The sequence below is a fragment of the Erythrolamprus reginae genome, chromosome 4 (assembly GCF_031021105.1).
Source record: "Erythrolamprus reginae isolate rEryReg1 chromosome 4, rEryReg1.hap1, whole genome shotgun sequence".
NCBI lineage: Eukaryota > Metazoa > Chordata > Lepidosauria > Squamata > Dipsadidae > Erythrolamprus > Erythrolamprus reginae.
In genome coordinates this window covers 138549787-138577615 of record NC_091953.1, presented here as the reverse complement: position 1 = coordinate 138577615, position 27829 = coordinate 138549787, and the positions used below count along the sequence as shown (strand labels likewise).

At 47.8% G+C, this 27829-nt stretch overlaps 1 protein-coding gene across 4 annotated transcripts; it reads left to right on the top strand.

Annotated features, from left to right (window-relative positions):
* LETM1 (leucine zipper and EF-hand containing transmembrane protein 1) lies at positions 1–26935 on the top strand. 4 transcript variants are annotated; one of them, XM_070751454.1, is made up of 14 exons: positions 1–237; positions 3827–3884; positions 8790–9216; positions 12070–12213; positions 13131–13268; positions 13450–13653; positions 13877–13996; positions 15210–15341; positions 16201–16371; positions 16590–16730; positions 21132–21266; positions 22811–22980; positions 23759–23897; positions 24051–26935. In XM_070751454.1, the coding sequence occupies exons 1-14, from the start codon at positions 39–41 to the stop codon at positions 24198–24200; spliced, it is 2328 nt and encodes a 775-aa protein (XP_070607555.1). In that variant the 5' UTR covers positions 1–38; the 3' UTR covers positions 24201–26935. The 4 variants fall into 4 exon arrangements, with proteins under 4 accessions (XP_070607555.1, XP_070607554.1, XP_070607557.1 ...); XM_070751453.1 differs by having other exon boundaries at positions 23741–23897; XM_070751456.1 differs by lacking the exon at positions 16590–16730.
* The last annotated feature ends 894 nt before the right edge of the window (positions 26936–27829 follow it).

Here is a 27829-nt window from a genome sequence, read left to right as displayed (position 1 = left end):
GCTCTGTTCGTTTTTTTTCTTTTTTCCGCTCTCCCAGGATGCCGGAGCGCGTGGTCCTCCCTCCCCGGAAAACTCCATCTCCCGGCGTGCCCTGCGGTCACTTCCGCCTCCCCCCCAGCCCAAGAGGAGACCGGCTGGCAGGCCCAGGCATGGCGGCCTTCGTGCTGCTGAGGCGATGCGCGCGGCGGGCGCCGGGACTCTCCAGGCCGGGTTGCTGCGGAGAGGCCGGCGGGGCAGGTGAGAAAGGAGGGCCGGGAGGAGGAGGAGGAGGGCGGCCTTCTCGGGGGGGGGGAGGGAGGGCGGAGGGCGGGTCCCCGGCAGGCAGAAGTCCAACCGGGGAAGCAGCGCCTGGGTGTGCGTGTGTGTGTGTGAGGGAGGGAGGGAGGGGGGCGCGGGACGGGTGGGCGAGGGCGGCGGAGGGGCCCTCCGGGAGAGGCCAAGCTGCTCCCCCGCCCTTCCCGGGAGGCTATTATGGGATGTCCCCGGGTCTCCTGAGGTAATCCCGGCCTGCCCGCCCAGGTCCCGCACGCCGCCCTGAGAGGCTTAGATCCAGGCCGGGCCCGGACACACACAGGCAGTCCTCGACCTACGACCACGTTTTGGCCATTGGGGCGGCCACTGACGGACCTCTCTTGCCATTAATAGCAATATCACGGAGACGTATATCCCGCTTCCTGGTGCTTTGACGGCCCTCTCGAAGCACTTGACAGAGAGTCATCCTCTCACCCCCAACCATCGGGGTCCTCATTTGACCCACCTGGGAAGGACGAGGGCTGAGTCCGCCTGGAGCCCGTGGGGAGATTTGAACTGCTGAATACAGCTAGCAGTCAGTTGAACTAGCCTGCAGGGCTGCACTCTAACCACTGCACCACCCCCAGCTCTTGGGTGGAAGGAAAGGAAGGAAGGAACGACGAGCAATAGCATTTAAACTTATGTACTGCTTCCTAGGGCTTTTCCAGCCCTCTCTAAGCAGTTGACAGAGCCAGCCTCTCGTCCCCATTTGACCCACCTTGGAGGGATGGAAGAAGGAAGGAATAGCAGCATTAGAAATAGCATTTATACTTATATCCCGCTTCCCAGTGCAGTTTACAGAATCAGCCTATTGCCCCAACAAACCGGGTCTTCACTTCACCCACCTTAGAAGGACAGAAGGCTGAGTCAACCTTGAGTCTGTGGTGAGATTTGAACTGCTGAACTACAGCTAGCAGTTAGCTGAAGTAGTCTGCAGTGCTGCACTCTAACCACTGCATTACCCTGGCTCTTAGGTGGAAGGAAGGAAGAGAGGGAGGGAGGAAGGAAGGAAGAGCAATAGCATTTAGACTTATATACCGCTTCGTGGTGCTTTTCCAGCCCTCTCTAAGCACTTTAAAGAATCAGCCTCTTGCCCCCAACAATCTGGGTCCTCATTTGACCCCCTTGGAAGGATGGAAGTCTGAGTCAACCTGGAGCCTGGTGAGATTCAATCTGCCAAACTGCTGGCAGCCGGTGAGCAGCAGAGGTAGCCTGCAGTACTGCACTCTGGCCACTGCAGGGCCACCCAGGCTCTATATAAGTGGAAGAGCCAGTGCCTAGTTGCATAGGAATTATCAACATAGAGGTGAATCACCGTCATCTTTGCCTGGCAGAAGAACCAGCCGTGCAGATATTCTCTCCGTGGTTTCTCCTTCCCCCATCGGAGGTGCCTGCCCTGGAGCTGCTTCTGGCTTTAATGCCAGGGACTGGCAAAGACCAGCCTTTCCCTTCAGCTCTTTCAGGGGAAAAGGATTCCCGGCCAGCTCTTAGGGTGCCCGTGAGGACGGCATTCCTTCCTTCCTGCACAGTCTGCCATTGGATTCAGGCACCACAAATTGTCCTTGGGCACAGAAAAGAATTTCTGTGCATAAGCCAGGGTGGCGCAGTGGTTGGAGCGCAGCCCTGCAGGCGACTTCAGCAAACCCAAATAACAAGATCCATTCGTGGGAAGCGCCTGTTCCTTTGGAAAAGGCCTTGTGACATTCTTCAACCACGGCTTTTTCTGTTATTTTGTGCTTAAATAAGGCAGGATTTAGGAACAAACTTGTTGCTTGAAGACACTTGTCTTTTTTTACTTTCCTATTCAAACATTTCAAAACTATTTAGTAAGTCCAGTTGGCCCAATGGTTAGAGTGCAGCCCTGCAGGCTCCTTCTATTAACCGCTAGCTGTAGTTCAGCGGTTCAAATCTCCCCACTGGCTCCAGGTTGACTCAGCCTTCCATCTTTCCAAGGTGGGTCAAATGAGGACCCAGATGGTTGGGGGCAAGAGGCTGATTCTCTGTAGACCGCTTAGAGAGGCCTGTGAAAGCGCTGGGAAGCAGTAGGTGAGTCTCAGGGCTCTTGCTAAATGCTATTGTTAATTTTGGAAGTTGTGGGAGCTTCATGAGAGGAGGCTTTCAAAACAGGCTGGGCTGCCATCTGACAGAAAGGGCGCAGGGCAGGGGTGGCAAACCTTTTCGGGAACACACAAGCATTTGTGCACATGGGCAAGCGCCCGAGGAAACCTAAAGACAAGCCAGCCAGTGTGTACTGTTTTTTGGCCATTTTTGAGGCATTTTCCGGCTTTTTTCCAGCGCTATTGACACCTGTGAAGATCAGCTGACTGGCTGCCGGTAGCTGGCAATGGTGCACATGGCCACAGGGCTCTGCGTGCTACCTCTGGCAGGCGTGCCACAGGTGTACCATCACGTCTGTAGCATCTGCTGCTTGGGCAGGGGGTTGGACTAGATGACCTAGAAGGTCCCGTCCAACTCTGGTTAATTTGATTTTTTTTAAAATGAGTTCATCAGGCTCAGCTCTGAATTTTTATAGTTCAGGAAGTCCTCGATTTATAATCTACAAAGCCAAGACCGCCTTCTGCCGCATGAGTCCCAGTGAGAAGTCAGGTCCCACAGAGTCAGCCTCCTCAGGGTCCCCTCAACAAGGCAATGTCGTTTGGTGGGGTCCAGGGGAAGAGCCTTCTCTGTGGGGCCCCCCCTGACCCTCTGGAATCCGCTCTCCCTGGAGATTTGCACTGCCCCCACCCTCCTCGCCTTCCGAAAAAGTTTAAAGGCCTATTTATGCCACCATGCCTGGGGCCATTGGACTCTAGCCCCCTGACCAATGAGTGTTTTAGTTTATTTATGGAGTGAATGATGATGAATGTTTTTTCAAATTATGTTGGATTTTTAAAGTTCTTTTAGTCACATTAATTGGATTTCTTGAGATGCATATACTGTTTTGTACGTTTTGATATGTTGTGAGCCGCCCCGAATCCTCAGAGAGGGGCGACATACAAATCCAATCAATCAATCAATCAATCAATCAATTAATGACTGTTTAAAGTTACAATGGAACTTTGAAAAGTTGACGTATGACCATTTTTCCCACTTCAAGACTGTTGCGGTGGTCAAATTTGGATGCTTGGCACCTGACAGGCAAAGTCCCTGGGGACGTCAGATTCCCTGAGAGAGAATTGCCTGTAGCCTTCAGTTGCTGTTATTAACTGAACAACTGCAGTGATTCACTTAACAACTGTGGCAAGAAAGGTTGTAAAATGGGCCAAAATCCCGTTAACAAATGTCTCGCTCAGCAACAAAAATATTGGGTTCAGTCACGGTTGTGGTTGAGGCAATGCCTGTAGCCTGTTGCTGTGCAAGCTCTAACAAAACCTATCCCAGGTTCTTGTGTTTGGTATTAATGATGGCATTATTTCTTCCTGAAACATTGAATAGCGTGTGTGGACAAAGTTATTTTGATATCAGACTGGTGCAAGTGTAATGTCCTTATCTATTTCTGGCCTGCCCACCCAGACTGCTTTTTTCCTGCTTGTAGGTCATTTGGAGAACCTTGCTTGTCTTAACTGTTCCTCCATGAGGCTAATAAAAGACTTGTAAGTATGAATCTTTGTATTACCAGTAACCTACTTATTTTGACAGTTTATGGACTGGAGGAAGTGTCTGAAAACTATCCCTGTCTTATAAAGGGTTGGTCTCTCTCTCTCTCTCTCTCTCTCTGTATTTGCAAGAAATAAATTACAGAAGACCGAAACATTCTTTGTGTGGTTTAAAGTTGAGTCTTTGATTAGGAGGTGATGTTTGTTTTACTTTTCTACCGTACCAAAATACATACTTTCTCTTTAATTTCTTCGCCACGTCTGTTCAGTTACAACTTCCCATATTCATCAGGTTTTGTTTCCTCCCTTCTCAGTGGAGTCTTCTCCTTCCCTATCTCGTTATTCTCCCATTATTTTTATTTTATTGTTTGTGTTGGATATTGGGTGTGCCAGTGTTGACAATGTTTATTATTAAGATGGAAGAGATACCTTACTTTATAGCTAGCACAGTTTAGTGTACTTAATTAGGGGTTTTTGTTTCAACTTTGATGGAATTTAACTTCTGGCAAGTTTGTTTGGAGATGCGTATATTCATAGGCCCACACAGATGATGTGTGAGATGTGCCAACATTTATTCCAGAGGAGGAATTCTGCCGGATTGGTCTCAGCTGGATGGTAAGGGGAGGAGAAGGCCCTGCACAGGATTTGGCTTATCTTTTCATAAGGGGTCTGGATATATTTTGGGTAAATAAGATGCCTGCCTTAAGGTTGCAAGTCTGTTTTGACTTAGTACAGAGCGGCTTAAACTAGAACAATAACAGTTGTCACACTTTTAAGTATTTCTTAATGTGCAGTGCAAAGCAGAAGTAAGAAAGTAAGAAGCAGAGCAGTTTTGAAATGTGCCTTCTAAAGTCCAGTCCAGAGAAGAAAGGGCAAAGCACCGACAATGAAAGTGGTTCTCTATATCTTTACAACTTCAGACTTTCATCCTCTTGACCTACACAGTCATTGGTGGACTAAAGGGTTCCTGGTGCTTTGCCTAGGAGCATCCGAGAGTGACCCCCTGATTTCCCCTCTCTGTGAGGATAGGAAGGGTGGAAATCATGATCACTTCTTTGGAAGGGAATTTACAAAAAGCTGTGTGTTTATTTTCAGTAGAAAGTGTTTATTATCCTGCTTATACCATCTATAACAGAAATATCATAAGATAAAGCCAACATATAGAAGGCAGAGGTTCATATTGGACATTAATGAAAAACCACAGTAAAATACAATGAACAGCGATTATTTTGTAAGATTTATACATCTTCATTTTCCCAGTGTGAGTTTAAGAATATTTTTAAAAAGTTTGTTGAAAGAAAAAAAACTAATTTCACATAAGCTGTTAGGGTTACTCTGTTTTATGAATGGTTGTGATCGGTGTATCTTAAATGTACATGTAAGTTCACATAGTTATGAGGATAGTTTACTATCACAGAAAACCTATTTCTTTCTAATAGAGGAGAAGGATGTTGATAGAACATAGAAACCCACACATTTCTTTCATGCAAATTATCAGGCTAGCAGCTAGGAGTAGGTGGAGATTTAATTGTGGAGTGATAGACCCCTGCAGAGAGAGAATTTTAAAAAATGGTTGCAACACGCCGTATTTTTCAGAGTATAAGACGCACCTTAGTTTTTGGGGAAGAAAAGAGGAAGGTCAGGGGGTGGGGGAATTCCCCTGGCTAGTCCTTAGTCTGGTCAGCTTCAGCAAACTCATTCGCTCCCTGGTTTTGAGGTGGGGGATATGCTTCAAAATCACAGCTGCCCCTTGGAGGGAGAAGCGAGGCAAAGCAGGGGAGGGCACTTAGCTCGTGTGGAGGCTGCCAAACAGCGTCTAAAGCTCAGCTAATCCTCGGAGGGAGCTCCGGTGACCAAGGCAGGCAAGGCAGGGAAGGGGTCAGCGAAGGCAGCAGCTGCTCTGGGCAGCCATTGTGGGCACCGCACGAGTGTTTGAAGGCGGAGATTGCAATACGTGGAGGCCAAAAATAACAGCATTAGCAGGTAGACTTGTCCACCGCTTCCCAGTGATTTTAAAGCCCTCTCTAAGGGGTTTACAGAAAGTCAGCCTCTTGCCCCCAACCATCTGGATCCTCATTTGACCCACCTGGGAAGGACAGAAGGCTGAGTCAACCTGGAGCTGGTGGTGAGATTTGAACTGCTGAACGACCGCTAGCAGTTAGCTGAAGGAGCCTGCAGGGCTGCATGATAGATAGATAGATAGATAGATAGATAGATAGATAGATAGGCAGGCAGGCAGGCAGGCAGGCAGGCAGGCAGGCAGAAAGAAAGAAAGAAAGAAAGAAAGAAAGAAAGAAAGAAAGAAAGAAAGAAAGAAAGAAAGAAAGAAAGAAGGAAGGAAACTGCTGGCAGCTGGTGAGCAGCAGAAGGAGCCGGCAGCCCTGCACTCCAACCACTGCGCCACCAAGGCTCTTCCACACAAAAACACAAGCCGGTGTCCGTGGCAGTCTCTGCAGCCAGGAAGAGGACCCGTGGAGGCCAAAGGGGAGGGGCCGGCAAGTGGGCGGGGCTACATTCGGAGCATAAGACCCACCCAAATTTTCAGCCTCTTTTAGTAGGAAAAAAAGTGCTTCTTATACTCTGAAAAATGTGCTCAATGTCCATATTTACGTGCTTTCCTTCTGCCCATGCCCCAAATGGAAGCCCCCTAGTTGTTTAATGACATGAATTGTGCATAAGTTCTCTTAGATTCCATGCCCCCTGTCCCCCCCCAAGCTTTCCTGACAGTAAAAAGAGAGTGAGGGCTCTTGTACAGTTTTGGCTGCTTGTGCCTTTGAATTGTGTCACAGTCCGTGAAGGTCTTTATGTTTGTGTTGCTCTATGACTTCCAAGGCCTTGCAGGTGGTCCTCGACTTACAACCACATTTGACACCCCCCCCCCAGATTTTCTGTTACTAGGTTATTATTTGGTTAAGCGGGTTTTGCCCCATTGTGCAACTTGTGTGCCAGATTTTAAACGAATCATTGCGGTTGTTAAGTTAGTAACATGGTTGTTAAGTGGTTGATTTTGCTTGTCATGTGACCTTAGGATACGGCAACCGTCATAAACAATGACCTAGTTGCCATGTGGCTGAATGTTGATCACCTGACCATGAGACTGTTGCAAAGGTCTTAACTCTGAAAAGCAGCCAATAAGTCCCATTTCTCAGCGTCATAACTTTGAACAGCCACTAAGTGAACTGTTTATTTATTTATTTATTATTTAGATTTGTATGCCGCCCCTCTCCGCAGACTCGGGGCGGCTCATAACCTGTTGTAGGTTGAGGGCTCCCTGCCCCTTCTCTCCTCCTCCTCCTCCTCCCTGTTTCCCCCCCCCTCCCCCTCATTCCCACCAGCAGCAGCAGCAGCAGCAGAGCAGTGTGGCTGCCCACAAGAGCCCTGGGCACAACGCCCTATTTAAAAAAGAGACAATAATCCTGAGCCCAGCCCTAGAATTATTATTTTTCCTCCTTCTTCTTCTTCCTGCAGCCTCAAAAGAGGCAGTGATAGACTGGTGGGAAATCCCAGAAGCCTTCTTCCAAGAGACGGGAGAAAAGGCCAGGAAAGAATTGAGTCATGCAAGGAAGAACCCGTGAGGAAATGGCAGCCCTCGGGCCCTGCTCCACAGCAGCAGCAGCAGCAGCACTAAAGTGGCCCGGCTCTGCTTGACCCCTGAACGCGACTCCAGGGGGCTTCAAGGCTGGCTGGACTCCTCCGGGGTTTCTGCCCTCTCTCCCATCCTCTGCATGGCTCTAGGGGGAAGGTGGTCTCTCTGCTGCTGCTGCTCACAAATTGGGTCCCCCCCCTTCTCTTCCCTTTCGGGCAGCCCCCCCTGGGGAAGTGGGGAAGCCCAGTCAACACCAGTCTCCCAAGCCATCGCTGCTTCTGCCAAGGGGCTTCCTTTCCCCCAGCCTGCCCCCCCCCCCAGGGCTGTGAAAATATAACAGCTTCAACTCCCACCCTCAAAAAGTGGCTACCGAGCCCTGCACACCAAGACAACTAGACACAAGAATCAGTTTTCCCCCCAAACGTTTTCGTTTTCTCATCCCACACTTTTCCTTCAGGGTTTTGGGGCGGCCTCTTGCGTTGCTGCCTTTTCCCTCTTGGCTCTTCATTTCCCCCCCCTTTGTCCTAGCACTTTGTGTTTCCACAGACTCAGTTGTGTAGCAGTGGTGCCTATGCTTAGGAACACCTAATTATATGCATGCGTTGTGTGGGAGTGAATCATAGAGTTGGACAGAGGCCGCCAAGTCCAGCCAGTAGATTGCAGGGTAATCGGCCTACGATTGAATAGAGAATGCCAGTGTGAAACGTGGAGGGTTGGTTTTTAAATGAATTGTGGTTTTAGAATATGATTCTTGTTAAGAGTTTTACGTCATTTCAGATTTGATGTTTTTTGGTATTTTAAATGTTAGATTTCTCAAATCTTTTGTATTTGCCTTGTTGTAAGCCGCCCTGAGTCTCAAGAGAAGAGCGGCAGAGGAATCTAACAAATGAATGGAAGTGTAAAGTGAGGCTCCTTCAACAGTTACACCTTAAAGCTTCTGCCTGAATGTTTCCTTCCCCTCCCCACTCAAATGATTAATACCTGTGTCGAATGGGATTTCTATCCGGATGGAAAGTTGTGATACCTTCTCTTCAAGTTTGATGAGGGGCCATGGACAAAGATTTTGGGGTCAGCTGTGTTTCCACCTATTTTGGAGCTTGCAGACCAGAATCTCGTGGGGAACTTTCCCAGATGCCCTGCAAAGAGTCCCTCCTTTCTTATTCGCCCAGGATGAGAGTCTGCTAGTGAAGAAAGACACTTCGGTTTGTGGGGAACGTAACATAACAATGTTTTTGGGATGGGCCCACTGAAGTTCTGGTCGTTGTAGGAATGAATGGGATGAAAAGTATTAATATTTGAATGTCCCTCTCTTGCAGGCCTGCCCGGTTCAAGTATTGCACTAGTGTCTCACCTTACGTTTACTGTACCAAGGACAGCTACACGTGGACCAAGGGCTGGGAGAAAAGGCAGGGGCCACCCCTGAGAGCCCTTGACCCCCGGGGCCCGTGTTGGGTCGCAGTCAGGGACTGGCACTCCTCGGCCTCCAGGAACGATGACTCGGTCATAGAAAAGTCCCTGAAGTCCCTGAAAGACAAAAGCAAGAAGCTGGAGGAGGGGGGCCCCGTGTACAGTCCCACCGTGGAGGAGGCCGTCGCCAAAAGGTCCATCGGGCAGAGGATCGTGGACGAGGTGAAGCACTACTACCACGGCTTCCGCTTGCTGTGGATCGACTCCACCATTGCCGCCAGAATGACCTGGCAGATCCTCCATGGCAGCTCCCTCTCCCGCCGGGAGCGCAGACAGGTAACTCATCTGCTTATTCACTATTTACATACGTGTCGCCCCTCTCTGTGGACTCCGGGAGGCTTACAACATTTTGGTGGAAAGATACAATAAATAAATCATTTTGCTTGGAACCCATGTCGTAAGCCGCTCTCACAGTTTTTTAATTAGAGTTTTAAAGATTTTTTAAAAATGTTTCCTGTTTCCTGTTTTTCTGTACATGCTGTGAGCCACCCCGAGTCCTCCGAGAGGGGCAGCATACAAATCCAATTAAATCTTAATCTTAAATCTTAATCTCTAAGTCTTAGGAGCTAAGGGCGGCCTAGAAGTCAAAGTAAGAAACAAACAAAAATATTACCAGGCAATTGGAGATACAGTGGGACCTCTACTTACGAACTTCATTCGTTCCATGACCAGGTTCTTAAGTAGAAAAGTTTGTAAGAAGAAGCAATTTTTCCCACAGGAATCAATGTAAAAGCAAATAAGGCATGCAATTGGAGAAACCACAGGGAGGGGGGAGCCCCTGTTTCCTCCCAGGAGATTCCTAGAGAGGACCCCACGGAGGCTTCTCCCTGCCTTTTCTGGTCTTGTTTCCTCCCAGGAGATTCCTAGAGAGGCTCCACAGAGGCTTCTCCCTGCCTTTTCTGGTCTTGTTTCCTCCCAGGAGATTCCTAGAGAGGCCCCAGGGAGGCTTCTCCCTGCCTTTTCTGGTCTTGTTTCCTCCCAGGAGATTCCTAGAGAGGCTCCACAGAGGCTTCTCCCTGCCTTTTCTGGCCTTGTTTCCTCCCAGGAGATTCCTAGAGAGGCCCCACGGAGGCTTCTCCCTGCCTTTTCTGGTCTTGTTTCCTCCCAGGAGATTCCTAGAGAGGCCCCACGGAGGCTTCTCCCTGCCTTTTCTGGTCTTGTTTCCTCCCAGGAGATTCCTAGAGAGGCCCCAGGGAGGCTTCTCCCTGCCTTTTCCGGTTACAGTTTCGGAGGCTCGGCTTTGTAAGTGGAAAATGGTTCTTGAGAAGAGGCAAAAGAATCTCAAACACCTGGTTCTTATCTAGAATAGTTCCTAAGCAGAGGCGTTCGTAGGTAGAGGTAGCACTGTAATTATAATGTTCAGAGAGAGTAACCTCAGACCTTCAGTTCTGATACTGAATAAATGAAACATTAAACAGTAAAGAAATTAAAAGATGCAAAGAAATAGTGAATAAAGGTGTGTGTGTGTTTCTCTATACACAAAACCTGCAGAACATTCTTATTCCGTACATATAAAGGACAAGTAAAGTAAATGGCATCGGGTAGATTAATTGGAGGACTGCCTTCTGCCGCATGAATCCCAGCGTTCGGTTATGTCCCACGGAGTCGGCCTTCTCCAGGTCCCGTCAACTAGACAATGTCGCTTGGTGGGGCCTGGGGGAGGAGCCTTCTCTGTGGGGGCCCCGGCCCTCTGGAATCAACTCCCCCCTTCACCCTCCTCGCCTTCCGTAAGAGTCTCAAACTCATCTAGGCCACCAGGCTTAGGGCGATTAGAGCTCAGGCCCCTGTAGGTAATGCCTGTTTCTGAATGGGAATGAATGGTTTTAAAATGCTACTAGGGTTTTTTAATTTAATTAGTTAAGTTAATTGGATTTAGATATTTGTACTGTATATTGTGTTTTTAAAAATATGTTTAATCCGCCCCGAGTCCTCGGAGAGGGGCAGCATAAAAAATAAAATAAAATAAATAAATAAATAGGATAAAATTTTAATTTAGTTTAAAAAAAAAAGATGACCAGATCTGAATAATTCAGCAACACGGGGATTGAAATGTTACACGTATACAGGTAGTCCTCAACCGGTCTTCACACGTACAGATTCAGATTCATGGAGGCCAAGTGTATCATAGGTGGTTATTGAAACGGATGTCCATGTTCTACCTCTCCGTTGGTTGAGGCAGGCAGGGTTCCCTTGGGTCCCATTGGTTGGGGGTCAGGGGAAAGGGAGGGTCTGGCCTTCTCTTTCTGCTCAATTGGTGGGCCACTGTGGGACACAGAAGGCTGGACTCGATGGGCTTGGGCCCCAATCAGCAGGGCTCTTCTTAGGTTCTTACAACCACTGAGCCGTCCCCATGATAACATGACCCAAATTCTTGTGCTTGGCACCTGGCATGTATTTGCAGCTTCCCAGGTCATTTGCAGCTTCCCAGGTAGCTTCCGACCAGGAGAAGCAATGGGGGTAGCTGGATTTATTTAATGACCACGCGAACCACTTAACAGCCATGGGCAAAAAGGTTGGGTGTGGCAATAGACTTCATGATCCCCACTTTGGTTGTAAGTCGAGGACTATCTGTATGGATTTTATAATCATGCTTTTTAAACATCATAATAGACCTCTTGCAAAAGTGCAAAATCTAGCCAATTTATGTCAGGTTGGAAAACTACAAAGAAAAACATGTTTTTTAACAAGAATTGCAGCTGTGGCACGAACATAAATGGAACAAAATGACGCACGTAGGCACAGAGCCTGCAATTTCTCTCTTAATGCAGAGAAAAATCCCCTTTTACTCAGGGATGATTGTGGTTAATGGCGCTCTTTGTGCCTGCTCAGAGACGTCTTCGATTGACTGTGTAAAAAGATTGCAATTTCCATTTGTAGTAAGGGACAAGCTTATTAATACTGTTTTTCTCTCTGTTGAAAGTAGGAAGGATGTGTCGCTTGGTCTGAAAAGAAATAAGCTTGATAAAATTGATTATGGTTTTTTTTTAATAGTCAAAAGCTCCAAAAAAGATATTGTAGAATTAGTTGCATGATAATATGACTGTCAGTCTTTTAAAACCACTTTAAAACAAGGCTGTGGCCTGTCTTCCTTTTCCTCTTGTGATAAACAAAAGTTTGTTTTATTTGCAGTTCCTTCGGATCTGTGCCGACCTCTTTCGCTTGGTCCCTTTCCTCGTCTTCATCGTGGTTCCCTTCATGGAGTTCCTGCTTCCCGTAGCTCTGAAGTTGTTCCCCAACATGCTTCCTTCCACCTTTGAGACAAACTCCAAGAAGGTAACCACCGTTATGTCGAGAAGTAGAAGCATAGAAACAGCAGGAAAAGACCCCCTGGTCCATCTCGCCTGCCCTTATAGTGTTTCCTGTATTTTATCTTAGGATGGATCAATGTTTATCCCAGGCATGTTTACATTCAGTGGCTGTGGATTGACCAACCACGTCTGCTGGGAGTTTGTTCCAAGCATCTACTGCTCTTTCAGTCAAATAATATTTTCTCACGCTGCTTCTGATCTTTCCCCCAACTAACTTCTTCATCGTCGTTCCCTTGTTCCTGTGTTCACTTTCCTATTCAAAACACTTCCCTCCTGCACCTTATTTAACTCTTTCACATATGTAAATGTTTCGATCGTGTCCCCCCTTTCCCTTCTGTCCTCCAGACTCTACTGATAAGTTTGATGCTTAAGACCTTCCTCCATTCTTTGGACCCCTTCAATTTTATCAATATCTTTTTTTGTAGCTGAGGTCTCACCATATATAAAAAATGGAAATAATTTTCTCACGGACCACCAGAGGTCCATGGACAACCAATTGGTGACTGCTGGCCTGGACCTAGGCTGAGATTGGCTTCAGAAAACTTGCATGTGAAGAACCTTCAACCTTAAATGAGAAAGAACTGAATTTTAGCTAGAGGGCTCAGAAAATACCTTGAGGAAGCAGTTGGAGAGCGGAGGTTCATTTATTTAGATAGTCACATGCAAAGCTGGAGGCTTAATTGGGGATAAGGGCATTTCGTTTATCTGGACTTGGTTCCCAGTAACTGTTACCAGGCTAGAAGAGCTTCTGTAAGAATGTTGCTAAATATTTTTATTCCTCCCATATTTAATAGGGTCCAGAGCGGAGATAACTGGAAATCAATTTTTAACCTCTGTCTGAAGCCCCTTCCTATTAAAATGCCTTTTTCTCTCCCTTATTAGGAAGAGAGGTTGAAGAAAGAACTGAGAGTAAAGCTTGAGGTGGCCAAATTCCTTCAAGATACCATCGAGGAGATTGCCTTAAAAAACAAAGCGGCTAAAGGGAATGCGACCAAGGATTTCTCAACCTTCTTTCAAAAGGTATTTCATTTATCTCGGAAATTTAAATTCCCTTGCTGCACTTTTAGGTTTCCGGATAACAATGGACACATCTGATGCAACGGTTACCATTTGTTGGAGCCAACCCTTGCCCTTCTGAGGACGACATTACGGAGAGCAGCATCCTTAAGGCTTTATACTAGCCAACCATTTCTACTTTCAGATACGTGAGACGGGTGAGAGGCCGAGCAACGAAGAGATTTTGCGGTTCTCCAAACTGTTTGAGGATGAGCTGACCCTGGACAACCTCACCAGGCCTCAGCTGGTGGCTCTGTGCAGGCTTTTAGAGCTTCAGTCGATTGGAACAAACAACTTTCTCCGCTTTCAGCTCATAATGAGGCTGAGGAGCATCAAAGCAGATGATAAAGTAAGGGGGTCTTTTGGGTTTGCAGTTTATTTGAAGAAACGGTCGCAGAAAATAAAATTAATTTTAGAATCACTATGTGGTGGGGAAGGCCAGCCAGGGAGGAGGGCTCAAGGGGAGAAGGGTTCCAAACCAATAGAGCTATTTATTGTAACAGTTGTTTCTGAATACTATTTGGAGGATGGGTTTCTATGTGCTGTAGATATTTATCTCTTGCTCTGTCTAGCTGATAACTGAGGAAGGCGCGGATAGCCTGACGGTGAAAGAGTTGCAAGCAGCCTGCCGAGCGAGAGGCATGAGGGCCCTTGGCGTCACGGAAGAGCGGTTGAAGGACCAGCTGAAGCAGGTGGGTCATCCACTAGGAGGATCGGAAGGTTTCTGTCACTAGGCCAAAACCCATATTGGATTCCGCTGTAGAGAGCGCTGGTGAGACCCCATTTGGAATCCTGTGGAATCCTGTGACCAGTCCTGGAGACCTCACCTACAAAAAGAGATGGATCAGATGGATCAGGTCCAAAGATGGGCTACAAAAATGTTGGAAGGTCTTAAGCATCAAACGTATCAGAAAAGACTTCATGGACTCCATCTGTCTAGTCTGGAGGACAGAAGGGAAAGGGGGGACGTGATTGAAACATTTAAATATATTAAAGGGTTAAATAAGGTCCAGGGGGGAAGTGTTTTTAATAGGAAAGTGAACACAAGAACAAGGGGACACAAACTGAAGTTAGTTGGGGGAAAGATTAGAAGTAACGTGAGAACATATGATTTGACTGAAAGAGTAGATGAGGCTTGGAACAAACTTCCAGCAGACGTGGTTGGTCAATCCACAGGAACTGAATGTAAACCTGCCTGGGATAAACATAGATCCATCCTAAGATAAAATACAGGAAGTAGCATAAGGGCAGACGAGATGGACCAGGAGGTCTTTCTCTGCCGTCAATCTTCTATGTTTCTATCCTGACGGGAACAATTAATGCACAGAACATAATTCTGTCTCTTTGCTTGACAATTCCGATCTATATTTTGACACTCGTCCTTTAATCAAATCTGGAAGGAGATTTTTATCAGAGGAGTCAGCTCTAATAGTAATTTTGGGAATTTGCATTGCATGCTGAAACTTTTCACAAACTCACTTATGAAATCTATAAAAACACAATGGAACACTCCAGATGATGGTGTTTCCAGCAACTTAATACTTAGATTGCCATAGTTTTTGCTACCCTAGGCTTAGTTTTAACTGTAATACTCAGTATATTCAGTAATATTTGCATTATGTAGTATATTATAACTGCTAATATTTTTCCAGCCATGGTCTTGTGCTATCCAAATACCTTATTTTGAGAAGAGGTTTTGCTCTGAGGCAAATTATACAGTAGCTCTACAGTATTTCAGTTCTGAATGATTGTTTCTCCAATTTTGTTGTGTCCCACTTGGAAACAGTGTTGCCGGTTGCGATCTAATTTCAACCCCTCTCCCCAAAAGACCTTCTTTTAAGGGGGTAACTGCTTTCGGGTGGTCTCTGCATCAAAAGCTTCTGATATTTTATCTTTTGGTTCCAGTGGCTGGACCTGCATCTGAACCAAGAAATCCCAACTTCGCTGCTTATATTATCCAGAGCCCTCTACCTCCCAGAAACTCTGTCTCCGGCTGACCAGCTGAAAACCACGTTGCAAATCCTCCCTGAGAATGTGGTACGCTTGGCTTTACCTGGCTAGCTGTTTTTTCTACGAAATAGCGGCCTTGGAAGCAGGTGGCCCATTTGTAGCCTGGGGAATTGTACACCTTTGCAGGATTCCATATCCTCACCTGTCCTCACCTGCCTCTGACTTCTGTGTTAAAATGCTTTTGGTCATTTTGGAATAAGTTTTCACGTTATTTCATGTTTGGTGGAGGGACATCTGTGTCTCCCCCCAAGAGCCGTTTCTGTATCTTTGCCATAGGCCCCAAGACAGAGTGGACGGAAGAAAGCTTAGCCTTCTGTGAGGGAACTGCGTCTGTCTTGAAGTTTAGCAGAGCTGATCTGGGGGAACTAAAAATACGGGCTGGACAAACCCTGATATTAATGTGTTTTTTGTAGCATAAAACGCACCGTAGTATAATCGACTAGATGACCTGCAAGGTCCCTTCCAACTGAAACAGACAGATAGACAAACAAACAAGCGAATAAGACACACCTTAATTTTTGGGGATGAAAACAGGGAAAAGAATCTGCTTATCAGATATTCCTCTGGCTAGCGTCCTTAGCCATGACATTATTTTATCCCCTGGTTAGGGCTTTAAAAAACGTTATTCAGAGAGAGTAGCAGTGAAAGAACCTGCAAGTAAGAGCTGGGAACATCGTTAGCACCTGGAAAGAAACATTTGGGGCAAGTAGAGCAATGGGAAAAAACCCTGCAAAGACTTAGGGCTTGGAAACTATTGTTTGCAGAGAGTAATAATGAAAGAGCTTGCAAGCCACTAAGAGCTGGGGACATTGTTAGCACCTGGTTAGGGCTGGAAAGACACTGTACACATTTTATTGATGTATCTATTTTCCCCCAAATGAAAAAGGCCAAGGAGGCTCAGGTGAAAGCAGCAGAAGTGGAAGGAGAAAAGATTGACAATAAAGCCAGGTTGGAAGCAACCCTTCAAGAAGAGGAGGCCATCAGGAAAGAACACCACGAGAAAGAGCTGGAAAAGCTTTCCGAAGCGGCTGAAAAAGCCAAAGAGGCTCCGGAGAGGGTGAGTAAGTAAGGCGTAAGGTTTGAGGAGGCAGCGACGCGGTTGCCACGCTGAGCTCTCGGAGGAAGGGCAGGATATAAATCCTCCAAATGGGCCAAAGAGAGAGAAAGCTAAGTAAGGCTTTGGGACCCTTCCTCCACGCGTCCCCCTAGCCACCCCACATGTGGAACCGCCTCTGAAGTGTGCCTAACTGTTGTGTGTTTCCTGTGTTCCGGAAGGAGGAGGTAGTAGATCTGGATCCTTCAGCCCTGAACAGAGTCTCTCTAGAGGCCCCTGCTGAACGAGAGCCGGCAAAAATGAAGGTAGCCCTGCAGTCAGAGGTCTTGAAAGACACGGCCCCGGTATTGGAAGGCACGAAGGTAAAAGGTTAGGCGGGAGGGAGACTGACCACGCTGGGAAACTCAGCACCAACGCTGCCAGGGCCATCGGGAAGCGGTTCACGCTGGCTCCGTCCAGATGAGCTGGTACATCCAATTATAAGAGAGATGGAGATACAAGCTCAGGCTTATTGAATTCATTAGCTGCCGGTTACTTAAGGTTCCAGTTCCGGTACTTAAAGTAAGGCCGGGCAGCCTTTGGCAGATTAAAAAACCGGGCTGCATAAAAGTATCAGCACCCCCAGGAAATAAAAGGTAGAATTTGGAGCACAATATAAGGGAAAAAAAATACACAAGCTGGTAAGAGCTGGGAACATTGTTATCACCTGGAAAGAAACAATCAGAGCAAGTAGAGCAGTGAAAAAAAGCCTGCCAAGACTTAAGGGTTGGAAAATATTATTTGCAGAGAGTAACAATGAAAGAGCCTGCAAGCGGGTAAGAGCTGGGAACATCGTTAGCACCTGGTCAGGGCTGGAAAGAAACTTACTCAGAGCAAGTTAGAGCAATGAAAAAAAGCCTGCAAAAACTCAGGGCTTGGAAAACATTCTTCTTTGCAGAGAGAAACAACAAAAGAGCCTGCAAGGGAAGGTCGTTAGCAGCTACTTAGGGCTGGAAAAAAAAGCTACATTCAGAGTATAAGATGCACCCAAATGATCGGCCTCTTTTAGGGAGGGAAAATGTGCGTCTTAGACACTGAAAAATACGATGGCTTCATGTAATTTGACAGCCATGGGTGCAAAACCATCCCTGTTCTTGCAGGATTGTATCTCTCTCAGGGAGGAATTTGCAAGTGGCACCGGGTGTATAAGTGCCCTGTGCTCTTCTGCCAGCAACCTTTCCTGGGAAACCCTCCCAGGCCGTTTGTGGAGCGAGGCTGGCTTCTCCCTGGAGCCCGTCCATGCCTCCTGCGTGAGCCTTTTCCTCTCTCTGGACAGGGGATCATCTGGGCTTTAATCCCCCTTTAATTGATCTGCTCTAGCAGAGCCTCCAAAGCTCTCCTGGCTGTGGGACTTTGGCCGGGCGGACGGGCTAGCCACAGGAAGCGGAGTCTACATGCAGAGGGGCTGCCTCTCGCCCTAAGCGGATCAGCGGGCAGTCCTGAGTCCCATCTCAGGCCCAAAGCCGCCTGGGTGATCTTGGGCCAGGGTGTCTTTCTTTCTTTCCCTCCCTCTCCCCCCCCTGCCCAAAGGAGGGAATGGCGAACCGTCTTTTGCAAAACCTTTGGAAGAACACTGAAGGGCAGCCTCTGCGAATCGGACATCAGGTTGAAGGGAAGGGGGGGGGGATTTGTCCTATTAGAGTGGTTTCACAAACCCAAGTAGAATATTTTCAGAATTAATGCAGATTCACTTTTTCCGCTTCATTTTGTCAGCACCTCTTGGTAAAATACACTGCTCAAAAAAATAAAGGGAGCCCTTAAACAACAGAATATAACTCCAAGTCAATCCAACTTCTGTGAAATCCAACTGTCCACTTAGGAAGCAACACTGATGGACAATCCATTTCACATACCGTTGTGCGCATTCAACTTTGTACAGAACGAAGTACAGTGATCCCCCGAGTTTCGCGATCCCGATAATTGCGAATCGCTATATCGCGATTTTTCCACCCGATGACGTCACTCCCTTCCTTTCTCATCTTCCTTTCTCTCTCTCTTTCTCTATCTTGCTTCTTCCTCTCTCACACTCTCTTCCTCCCTCTCTCATCTCTTTCTTTCCTTCTCTCTCTTTCTCTATCTCTCCCCCTCTTGCTCTCCAGCGATGGGGAAACCCCATCTTCGGCTCCTCGCTGCTGCGGCGCTGCAAGCGAGCAGCCGGGCGGGCGGGCGAACAGGCAAGCGATCTTGGGGTTTCCCCTTTGCTTGGGCAAAGGGGAAACCCCAAGATCGCTTGCCGCTCGCCCGTTCGCCCGGCTGCTCGCTTGCAGCGCCGCAGCAGCGAGGAGCCGGGCGGGCGGGCGAACGGGCAAGCGGCAAGCGATCTTGGGGTTTCCCCTTTGCCTGGGCAATGGGGAAACCCCATCTTCGGCTCCTCGCTGCTGCCGCACTGCGGAGCAGATCAGCTGTTGGGCGGCCGAAGGGGTCTTCCCCGCCGCCCACACGCAAACTCCACCATCTGCGCATGTGCGGCCATGGAAAACAGGACGCGCATGCGCAGATGGTGTTTTTACTTCCGTGCCGCTACATCGCGAGTTATCGATTATCGCGAGGGGTCTTGGAACGGAACCCTCGCGATAATCGGGGGATCACTGTATTCAAAGAGAATATTTCATTCATTCAGATCTAGGATGTGTTAGTATTCCCTTTATTTTTTTGAGCAGTATATATAGATGGATGGATGGATGGATAGATGATAGGTATTAAATAGAGATTAGATAGATAGATAGATAGATCGATAGATAGATAGATAGATAGATAGATAGATAGATAGATTGTTAATGGATAGAGAGAGAGAGGAGAGAAAGAAATATGATAGAATGTATGTATATGTACACTGCTCAAAATAAATAAATAAAGGGAACCCTTAAACAACAGAATATAACTCCAAGTCAATCCAATTTATGTGAAATCCAACTGTCCACTTAGGAAGCAACACTGATTGACCCTCAATTTCACTTGCTGTTGTGCACATTCAACTTTGTACAGAACAAAGTATTCAATTATAATATTTCGTTCATTCAGATCTAGGGTTTGTTCTTGGAGGGTTCCCTTTATTTTTTTTGACCAGTGTACTTTAAAGATATCTAGATATGGAACACGCAGGATATTCATATTCTAGGTATATCTAGGTATGCAGATACCTAGATCAAGAATATGCAAGATATGAATTTTTTAAAAACATAAATATCCTTTAAAAAATTCAGCCATCTAGTGTTGATGTGAGAATTCTGTTTTGTAAGCTGTTTTACGTCATCTTAATTTGGGTGTACCTTCAGTGATACTCAGGGGTTTTTTTCCCCCCTGGGGTCCTAAAAAATTATACTGGTGCTTATAATGCTGGCTGTATATTTCTGTGTATATTGCAGGCACAGATAGAGTGGATGTAATGTAAGCAAATGATAAACTTTATTATAACTTTTTCCTGTCTTGCCTAGTGATCTGCCTCATAGCCTAGCATACCCCATAGGATAGCCAGGTTGTAACTCAGTCTGTGAAAGTTTGTAGTGCAGAAGGATGTGGGAGAGGCGCCAGAAGGTAGGTGGACGTAGCCATAGCATAAAGTACCTTTGTCAACTACATTTGCAATTTAACCAAAGGTCCAGGTGTTTACTTAGCTTTACCCAGATTTGTATAATATTTGTCGGCAAAGAGAAATTTTGTTAATATTCACTTGACGATTCGCTCTTTCCACAAAAATTGTTTTGTGGACTCTAAATTTCATAAGTCAGCTGCCTTCTGGTCTTCAGTTTACTCTGACAAAACTGTACTTGTTGCTGTTTTTTTCTCAGTTTCTCTTATTTTGCTACCTTTTTTTTTTGTTCCAAGGCTGCCCTGCCTGGTCTTCAATGACCCAGGAAGTGGCTCATAATCTTGGCCAGCAGGAGTGGCCCTTCCATTCTGTCTGTTTGTGCCAAGGGCACCTTCCAAAGCCACAGCAGAAACACCCCCCCCCCCCCAGTTCCTTGGAAGCCATTTGCCGTCCCCAAGGCCTCCGGGGAGCTTCCTTCCTCTCCTGGAAGGGGCGGAGGTCCTTTTCCACCTGCACTTCCATTGGTCAGTTGAAGTGAATACATAATAGCAGTGGCATTTAGACCTATATACTGCTTCCTGGGGCTTTTGCAGCCCTCTCTAAGCGGTTGACAGAGCCAGCCTCTTGCCCCCAACCATCTGGGGCCTCACTTGACCCACCTCGGAAGGACGGAAGGCTCAGTCCACCTTGAGCCGGTGGCGAGATTCGAACTGCTGAATTACAGTTAGCTGAAGTAGCTGGAGGACAGAAGGGAAAAGGGGGACATGGCCGAAACATTTAAATATGTTAAAGGGTTAAATGAGGTTCAGGAGGGAAGTGTTTTCAATAGGAAAGTGAACACAAGAACAAGGGGACACAATCGGAGGTGAGTTGGTGGGAAGATCAAAAGCAACATGAGAAAATGTTATTTTACTGACATGGTTGGTACATCCACAGTCACTGAATTGAAACATGCATGGGATGAACATATATAAATGAATGTTGCACGGTGAGGATTGCTGCTGAATTCATGGACCGGCATCCATCAGGATGAGGGGCCTCCCCCCCCCCCCCGGTAGCATCCCTTGCCCTTAAACCTTGTCTTGACCCCTGGAATGTCCCGTAGAGCCTCTGGCGCGATGTCTTTTACTGGGCAGGAGGATGTGGAGGGCAAGGGAGGCTCCACAACTTTCTTCTTCCCTTTCCGTTTATTCAGGGCGAAGAGATCACAAAAGAAGAGATTGACATGCTGAGCGATGCCTGCACTAAACTGAAGGGGCAGAAGAAGTTGCTGACCAAGGAGAAGGAGGACCTGGAGGAGCTGAAGGACGACGTGCAGGAGTACTGCGAGGTGAGAGCGGAGGGGGAGGGGGCGCTCACCTGGGTGGTGTTGCTGCCGACGGGTGCCCCTCTTATGGATGGACGGGAGCAGAGGCCATTCACGGCCCCAAGAGACGCCGGGTTTTGCTCGGTTATCTTGACCGGCAGCTCCCGTGGCCTTTTTGCTCAAAATGCAGCTGCCTTGGAAATTCAGACCACAGAGTGGACTAGAACCACTGGCTCTGTTATATCCCCTTCAGCCCTGGGCCTTGTGTTAGGTGACAAGGAGTAAGCTGTGTCCCCCCTGCGCAATGGAAAATGTGGAGGTGGCAGGTGCCCAGCGAATATTCCAGGGATATGAGCAGTATTCCAAATGACCAGACCACATACATTAAATGTGTAAATAATGGAACTGGGAAAGGTGCAAAAAGGGGCAACGAGAATGGTCAAGGAAACAGAGCCCCTCCCTTATGAAACCAGGTAGCATGGCCTTGGTCTCTTCAGCCTTGAGAGACGGAAGCGTTGAAGGGGGGACTTGATCGAAGGGAATAAAACCATGCAGGGGATAGAAAAGGTGGATAGGGAAAAATTCTCTTCTCCATCACACAATACTAGGACGAGGGGCCCATCCTAAAGCTCACAGGTGAGAAAGCGAGGACAAATAAAGGGAGATATTTCTTCACCCAGAGGGTCCTTGAGGGTTGACGGAATTCCCTTCCAGAAGAGGTCGTGACAGCCTGGAGAGCTTCAAGGCAGGATGAGACAGATTCATGGAGGCCAAGTTTATCATGGGTGGTTATTGAAATGGATGTCCAAATACCACCTCTGTGTTGGTTGAGGCAGGCAGGATTCCCTTGGGTCCCATGTGTTGGGGGTCCAGGGAAAGGGAGGGTCTTGCCTTCTATTTCTGCTCAAGATCCCCGTGGACAATTGGGGGGCCATTGTGTGGGACACAGAGTGGTGGACTCAATGGGCTTTGGCCTGATTCAGCCGGGCTCTTCTTAGGTTCTTATTTACATTAGGTAAATATCATAGTCGTTTACAATTACATCAGTTAATATTCACAACACACATTCAATATTACAAGCCTCTCTCAATACATGTACAAACCAACATTAGAACCCATAGCTCTGCAATTCCCACAACCGAATGGTCCCATGGACAAACCAGCACCAGAGACAAACCAGGGAGAGTCTCAAAGCCCTGGGCTCCGAGAGAGAGAAACGCCGCTGACCCCCTCTTAGAGCTGACCACAACACCGGCTCTTAAAGCTGTAGTGTGCCAATTCCTTTGACCCTACATTGATGCCTTCGATGTATAACTACTTGGAAAACCCAACTAGCTATACACACCTGAGTTACTCACCTCATTGAGATCCACCGGGGCTTCTGGGCTGAGAGGCAGGTGGAGCCCCAGCCCCAGGCACAAACGGCCTCCGCAGGCTGTTCCTGGGGAGGCTGAGGGGCCCCAGTGGCGTGGGCAGGGCTGGGCTGGGCTGCCCACAAGCTCTGCCCCTCCTAGGAGATCCAAAGGTTTAGGGTGTAAAAAACTCCCCCGTTCCTCTTCCCTCCGTAGGATTTGCAAGAAATCAAGGAACTCTCCAAGCAGGGGCCAGAAGACCTTGTGGAGGAGTCCAAAGCCAGCAAGAGGCTGACCAAGAGGGTCAACCGCATGATCGGGCAGATGGACAAAATCATCCAGGAGTTGGAGACAGACCAGAAACCAGCTGGGGAACAGCTGAGCGGGTGAGTGCGGTGGCTGGTTGTGCGGACGAGGACGTCCATTCAAGGGAGGGAGGGGGTTTGGTTGAGCAGGCTTGGAGGAGGAGGAACAAGTAGGCAGCCTCACGAAGGGGCCCCTCCTCTCTCTCAGAGAGGCCCCGTTGCTCTTGGCTTCCTCCTGACAAAACCCAGGTGGCAAATAACTGGAATGAGTTAGAGGTGGGCTATCTAAGTCTCTCTCTCTCCTGTTTCTTCTATCTCTCTCATCTATCTATCTATCTATCTATCTATCTATCTATCTATCTATCTATCTATCTATCTATCTATCTATCTATCTATTGATCCTATCTATTCTATCTGTTTATAAACTGTATATGCTGCCTAACTCCACTTGGACTCTGAGTGGCCTACAATAAAACCCAAATTAATACAGTTTCTAGGAACATGAATAACCCTAGATAAAAACCAAACATATCTCACAGCCATTCATGGCTGGGTCAAGGGAAGAGCCAGGTATTAACGGCTTGTCAGAAGGCCCATAAGGTGGGGGTGGTACAGATCTCCGGAGGCCGTTGGTTCCAGAGCATCGGAGCCACCACAGAGAAGGCCCTTCCCCGAGGCCCTGCCAACGGACAGGACCTGGAGAAGGCCGACTCTGTGGGCCCTTATTAGCCACTGGGAGGTACGTGGTAGCAGGCTGTCCTGTATAGTCCATGTATCGGGTTACACAAAGACCCCGCGCTCAGAGATTGACCCTTGGTAGTAACCACTTGCTTCACTGCAGGCTGTGCTTCCCATCCAGGGACAACCTCATCAGCATCCAGGACCTCATCCACGCCATGAAGCAGCTCCAGGAGATCCCCGAAGGGAAGCTGAACAAGCTGGCCGAGGCCCTGGACGAGAACAAGGACGGCAAGATCAACATCGATGACGTGGTCAAGGTGAGTCTGCCGAGCGGCGGTTCCACCTGGGGGGCGGCTTTCACCTCCCTGGGAGCCTGGCAGAAGCGTCCGTGGCCAGCGTAGCGGCAGATTTAACCTTAAGCTTGGATGCGTCTGTGAGTTGTCTTTGGACTGTTGTGGTTGCTTGCCTAGGTGATTGAGCTGATTGACAAGGAGGACATTGACATCTCCACCAAGCAAGTAGCCGAGATTGTGTCGCTGCTGCAGAAGGAAGAGAAGGTGGAGGAGATGGAGAAGACAAAAGGAAGCACGGAGAAGGAAGCGGCGGAAGTGAAGAACTAGCCCCCGCTTCAACGCTGGCTGGACGGATGGAAGAAGGCCTCCTCCTCCTCCTCTGCCCCCCAGTCAGCACTTAGTAGGAGGGGTTAGGTGAGGCCACCTGGCAGTTCTCCAACTCATCCAAGAGAAGAAGTCATTTTGGGGCCCTGGGGAGACAAATGACCACCATTCCATGACACGACAGAGACCGTTCGGGTCTTCTAAGAGACCAGCCCCCTCCGCCCCCTACGGTCAGGTTGGTCCTTTGCTCCGTTGGCCTTGATGATTCGGTCTCTTGGGCCCCCGGTTGTGATACAAATCAGAAAAGTCTTTGCAATGCAGAAGAAATCACTGCTCCTTTTAAAACGATGTTACATTTGCTTGTCACGGAGATAATAATGTTTTTCTTTTGAGGAAAGTGAAAATCTTTACTGCAAAATCTCCGATACTAAAACCACTCAAAAAATGGCCAAATCCAGAGGAAAATTGGTTCCTGAAAGTTTTGTAATTATTTTATGTTAACGTATGTAAAAATTGCACTTCAGCCATAATTTTAGAAAACAAAAACCTTCTTGAACATTTTTATTTTGGCTTGGTGTTTAAAAAAGAGAAAAAAGATATTGCACTATTTAGCTATCGATACACACTGTTTAAAAATGGTTTAAATTCTCCCACCTCTCTATAACTTTATTAATCTTTCATCCATTTTGATCCATTTACCCAGTTCCACTGGACTCCTGGAGTTGGGCAGATCAGACTGGCTACAAGGAGATTTTGAAATTGTAAAAGAAAGAAAAAATCACTGTTTATATAATAGGTGTAGTTTAATCAGAGGGTTTTTTCACCTCGGGTATGAAATAACCAATCCAAGATACTGGAAACTTCATAAACGTTGCCTATATAATCATGACAATTAAAGGCCGCTCATAGGTATCTTCCTTACTGCTTTGGACCTAGTCCCTTCTGCTGTGTAGTTGTTTCTTAAGCAGCCCTTTATAGCATTCCCCCTGAAGGGGTGTGTGTGTGTTATGTTTGGCAGCCGGTGGAGGTGATTCCAAGTCTGTTCCCAGGATCACATCGTGTTGAAACTGGTGGTGTGAGCTGGAACAGCTCTGAGTTCAGTTATGGTGCTATCAGGGCTCAGAAGGGGCATTTGTGTGGCCTTCTCTTTAGTTGAGCTGCAACGTGATTGGGCCTCCCAGCTTTGCCCTCTTGGATGGACAGAAAATGTATTTTGGACGCCAGTTTGGAGGAAGTAGAATTGCGAACCGTGGCCATTGATGGATTTTGTCCCCACCTTTGCCCCTTAATCCTACACGCTCCTCTTCCAGCTGTGATGTGCGTTGATTTTATGGGGTCGCCACTGAAGCCGCGTCTGCTGACGTTGGGAGCTCCTTTCGGGCAGCTTCGTGGTGTGCGGAGAATGTGGATCGGAGGGGGAGACCTTCCCCAGCAACTTAGAAAATCAGCCTTTTCCGTGGCCGTCACTTTTCTTATTGCCCGTTTATTCCTGCCACAAGTTAGCAGAAGGAAGCCCCCAAGTGCACTGCCCCTCCAAGTGCCTCCTTTGAGGGCAGAGGAAGGGTTGAAGGCTCTTGCAGCTGTACCTCGCAGCAGGTCAGGCTGAAGCGCTTACGCCAGGCTACAAAGTACATCGGTCCAGCCTGTGTGTCCTGGCCTTGTTGCAGAGGAGGTGGGAGGCCACCCCTAAACTCAACACCCCTCTTGCCTGTTCCAGACCGGAAGATTAGGTGTGTATGCACAACGTCCGGAGGCGTGTCCAGGTTTTTAAGTCCATAATGTGGATACTAAGATTCTTGAGGACCGGTGCTCACCTTGTGTGTCACTTGACCTCTATCCTGAAGGAAGGAACGGAGCAAGGGATGCAGTGAGGAGCTCTCATTTTTGCAATGGTGTGTAGTGAACAACGCAAGGGGTGGGAGATGGAAGCTGTAACATGACGGCCTTTGTAACCCAGTTAATCTTTTGGAAAAGAGACGGGGGCGGCTGCAACTCAGACTCCTGACCCTTAGTTGCTTACGAGCATGAACTTCAGAGGAGATTTGGAATCTATTTATGGTGGGAGAAGAAGACTTCCTGTCCCTTCGGGTGACTTTCAGTGCCTTTACCAGCGATGGGGACCTCTTCCTTCCATCGCGGAGAGAGAGAGAGGGAGGCAGATCAGGTGTCTTCTCAAACATTGTCCCCTTGGTCCCAGGTGGGCTTCTCTTTCGTTCTGGCCTCTGTAGCTTTAGCAAAGGACTTTTTATAGCTGGTGGTGCACATCTTTTTCTTAAAAAAAAACAGGGGAGCAAGTGGTGGGTTTCTTGTTTCTCATATGGAAATGGCCAGGATTCTGTTTTAAAACTGTTGACAGCTTCACATGAATTAACCGCCTGTCTCGATATAACACAGCTTCTGCCTTTGTTTAGGATACGTAAGGGACAGTGGACAGATAATGGTAAACTTTCTGTACTTATGGGCTGATAAATTGGTGTTAGGAAAATGTACATACCATTAGGTATAGTTTGGACATGTGGATGGACACCCACCCACTCCCTTTCTGGTGGATAAGGGTGAAGGTCAGTTGGATTGAAAAGGAAAATTGTAGAGGATTAGAGAGCTGAAGGCATGAAAGAGGAAAGAGAGGCGGTATTTTCAATAAAACATTAATTTTCAGAAATAAAATCTGAGAAGCGGTGATTGATGTTAAACTTCAGATGCAGAATATTAAACATTGGATATTTTCGTATGGCAAACTGCCCCCTCCCTTTATTTCCGAAAATACTTGCTTTGATTTCTGTCCAGAAGGCACCGTGTTATTCCTGCAGCCTCCGTCTGGGGAAGGGGCCGAAGGGGGGAGGAGGTCCCAGGCGTCATCTCAGTCCCTGAATTACGGAAGGATTGCTTGGCACCTGCAGGACAGTTGAATGTACCTCATCTTCTGTAATCAAATTATAAATATTTGCCCCAGTTCACATGTACAATAAAGACTGTACTGTTTAGTGGCAGATATCCCCAAGGCCCCTCCTTTCCTGGTGAAGAGCAGAGTCTCTGGGCCGTATTTGGATAGATAGGTAGAATTTCCTTACATTTTTCCCATCACTGGTTGAACCCAGCCGTCCAAAGCTCTTGGGGGTCACTGCAGAGCCCCCCAAGAAGTCCAGGGGGCTGCAGTCTTAAGGGCGTCCCTTCCCCCACCTTTTCACAGACTTCTGCACCCAAATTCTCGCCTCCTGTCTGCAGCCGCCGTTTCTTTGCCAGCCAGCCAGAGGGGTTCCCTTCCCTTCCTCCGTTACGGAGTCGGGGGCCGGAATGATCCCATCAATGTTCAAGGATGCCCCAGAACACGGGGGTGGACCTCTTTTGCTCCACGTGCCAAAAGGGGGTGCGTGGGCGTGTGCCCAGACCCATTCCCCCCCATGCATGTGACCCCCCTGCGCTGCCCCTGCACATGTGCACCCCCCCTATCCTCGCGCATATGCCTGGGAGGGGGCAAAAATGGGCAAGATTATGGTCGGGCCGTTGCGCTGTTTTCCGCCCTCTGGAGCCTTCACGGACGCTTCCTGCAGCCCCAGAGTGAGACAAGCAGCCCGGTTCTCAGAGCTTCCATTTCGCCCTCCGTGAGGCCTCCCCTGCACTCAGCTGGCTAG

Excerpts from the sequence above, each read along its gene's own strand:
- LETM1 (XM_070751453.1), top strand. The coding sequence starts at position 39 with ATGCCGGAGCGCGTGGTCCTCCCTCCCCGGAAAACTCCATCTCCCGGC. Across the intron at positions 13,997-15,209 it reads TGAAGGACCAGCTGAAGCAG|TGGCTGGACCTGCATCTGAA; the intron begins GTGGGTCATCCA and ends TTTTGGTTCCAG. Across the intron at positions 15,342-16,200 it reads AAATCCTCCCTGAGAATGTG|GCCAAGGAGGCTCAGGTGAA; the intron begins GTACGCTTGGCT and ends CAAATGAAAAAG.